The 2,912-nt window shown below is 59.5% G+C and overlaps 1 protein-coding gene across 2 annotated transcripts in view; it reads right to left on the bottom strand.

The window, feature by feature from the left end:
- The window catches only part of TRPV3 (transient receptor potential cation channel subfamily V member 3), a 35,601-nt gene extending 34,640 nt beyond the window's left edge, over positions 1 to 961 (bottom strand). For both annotated transcript variants that reach the window (XM_006761495.2, XM_006761494.2), the window contains exon 1: positions 843 to 961. In XM_006761495.2, the coding sequence (XP_006761558.1) occupies positions 843 to 961 (119 nt within the window). The remainder of the gene's footprint in view (positions 1 to 842) is intronic.
- Between the last annotated feature and the right edge of the window lie 1,951 nt (positions 962 to 2,912).

The following is a 2,912-nucleotide window of genomic DNA, read 5'->3' as shown; positions in this document are numbered from 1 at the left end:
AGGCGGCTAGGCCTACGACTAGGAACTGGCCTTGAGGAGCTGACGGACAGATGCAGGTGAAGAGTGAACCAGCCTCGCACCTGAGCGTGATGACACTGAGGGGGTTCTTCAGCGTCATCCCCCAACGGTATGTCCACGCACAGCTAACAGACTGGGGCCGAGCAGCTCTTCCCTCCCAAGGGAAAGGGACAGGCCCTGACACATTCCACAAGCGCTACAGAATGAAGATCCCTTTTCCGTGGAGACGAAGGGTAACGTTTGCTGAGCTCCAGCAGTTCCCCAGAAGCCCTCTGGTCTGAAATCTCAAAGGAGAGAAGCGAAGAGGTGCCCAGACTTTGTTATCAGGTGTTACTCCTCCTTCAGGAGGATCAGGCCCTTTGCTGAAAGTCCTAAATCAGTCTGAAGTGTAAGGAGAGACTGTGCACAGCACAAGGAAGGCGAATGGAGCAGTCTCACCTAGTTCTAGGCCAGTGATGGCGAACCTATGACACGCGTACTCATTTTTTTGGTTGATTTTTCTTTGTTAAATGGCATTTAATATATAAAATAAATATCAAAAATATAAATCTTTGTTTTACTAGGGTTGCAAATATCAAAAAAATTCTATATGTGACACGGCACCAGAGTTAAGTTAGGGTTTTTCAAAATGCTGACACGCCGAGCTCAAAAGGTTCGCCATCACTGGTCTATGACATGGTTTCCCCGCCCACCCAGTTATACTTCGTTGGGCACCAGGCCACCGCAGATGAGGCTGAACCTCCTGGTCCGGCCCATGCAAGGGCTCCCTGAGAGTGAGCACCAGGACCCCGCACAGCACCCAGGCCCAAGCCTGCCCGTCCTACCTCTTCTTAGTGGGGGTGATCTCCGCTGGCCGCTTCTCCTGTAGGACGACTTGGTTCCCGCTGGTGACGGTGGCTTTCCTGCCCATGAGGGGCACCATCTCCTTGGGGTGGGCATTCATGGCTAGAACACAATCACAGCACAGAGTCTCGGGTTGATTCAGGGGCATGGAGGAGCTGCGGGGGCTTCAGACCCCCTGGGGCCCCTGCTTATACCCCTAGGATGGGGAGCTCACTCTCTCCCTTCCCAGGCCACCAACCCTTCTCAGGGACAGGGGTCAAAAGGTTGAGCGAGTGGTAAGGAGCTGGTGTGGTTGTTCATGGGGAGCCCCGATAGCAAGAGGCTTGGGAGCAGGATGGGTCAAGTTGTGAGGACGTGGACGCCAGTCAGGTCTGTGGCAGAGCCCCAGGGCAGCGGGGGACATGGGAAGGCCCCGGGTTACATAGGAGACAGCCACCTTGGAGAGAGAAGGCTGCGTGTGGGACGGGGAGACCAGAGGCGGGGGCCAGGGGAGGCTGCTGTGGGGGCCATCAGGATGGGAAGGGTGTGCTGGCCATGGGAAAGGGCTGTGTGGACAGGAGGTGACTCTGTAGTTAACGGGGGCCATTCTCAGCTCGAGCAGCACTGAGGGAACTCCCTCGGAATCAGGGAGGTGGGGGTGAGGGACAGGTTTCTGTAAGAGCCCCATTGGGTGGAGTGGAACTGGGGCCCCAACGAAGAGAGCTTCCTGGAGGAGGTGTCTGGAGCAGGCTGTCGTCAGACTGGAGTGCGGTTTACAAATGTCACAGCCCCTACACACACACACACACACACACACACACACACACACTAAAGGTGAGCAACCTGGGGGGAGGAGGGGTCATTCACAGGACGCCTTTGGCCCGGAGTATGGGCACCTCAGGGCAGGGAGCTCGGAGGAAGCGCCTCAAGGCCAACCAGGTGCAGCAGCCCATTGAGAGACCATTGTAAGCGGCCAGATGCACGGAAGTAAAGGCCAAGAGTAAAGAAGGGGATGAAAGGCCTGTTTCTCACGCCTCCTTGAGCCTCTGTTCTCTACTCTGAGAAATGGGCTGAATGGTCCCCAAGGACCCTGTGTCTCTCTGTATGCAGCCGCCTGCTCCATCCTCTCTGCCCTGGGCCCGCCCATGGGTGTGGGCAGCACTGGGCAGCTGGGCAAAGTGGCTCAGGAAAACTCGGACGGGGACATCGGCAGCTGTAATTAGCTCCCTGAGTCACCCGGGAGGCCCTGCGTTCTCAGCAGCCAGACTCTCCCGATGCCGCAGCATCCCTCTCTCTGGATCAGGCTCCCACCTGGGAGGTAGGAGGTTGTGCCTCCCCAGCCCGGGCCCTGTCCACAGGCCCAGGGAGCCCCATGCCTCTGGCCCAGCACCTATGGAATGAATGCCTGGGCCCTGTCCCTCTCAGCTCAGAGCCGCCTCCCCCATCCTGAAGTCCCATCACTCCTGCCCACAGAGCCGCATCCCTGGGCCTGCTAGAAAGACAGGCGCCTCACCTTGGCCCTGGGAGCTGTGAGGTTCTCCCTCCCCAGATCCCCGCCCTCGGGGAAAGGCTCCTGGCTCCATCAGACCCTGTGCTCTGGCACATGCCCCAGGGCCAAGCGCTCAGCCGGAAAGGCTCCTGGCTCCATCAGACCCTGTGCTCTGGCACACGCCCCAGGGCCAAGCGCTCAGCCGGAAAGGCTCCTGGCTCCATCAGACCCTGTGCTCTGGCACACGCCCCAGGGCCAAGCGCTCAGCCGGAGTCTGGCTTTGTTGCCCCGCTAGAGGCTCACACTCCCTCCAGCACTCGCCTGAGGCCTAGCAACAAAGGGTGGACATGGCCCAGAGGACCCCTTAGGCCCTCTCGCTGGGCTCCCCCTGGACTCCCCCGGGCTTTGAAGGGCACTGGCTGCCTGTGTGGCCACTCACCTGGTGAGGTCGGGTGGCGGTGGCTGCCCTTGCTCTGAGATCACCGCATGCCCGGGGCCCAAGGCCCCCCGGTGGGGCACTGGCTGAGGCGGCGGGAGGCTCTCATCACAGGTAGAGAGATGGCTGGAATGAGGCTTCAGAGGC

Source organism: Myotis davidii, unplaced genomic scaffold (genome assembly GCF_000327345.1).
Source record: "Myotis davidii unplaced genomic scaffold, ASM32734v1 scaffold638, whole genome shotgun sequence".
Lineage (NCBI taxonomy): Eukaryota > Metazoa > Chordata > Mammalia > Chiroptera > Vespertilionidae > Myotis > Myotis davidii.
This window is presented reverse-complemented; position numbering and strand designations above follow the sequence as displayed.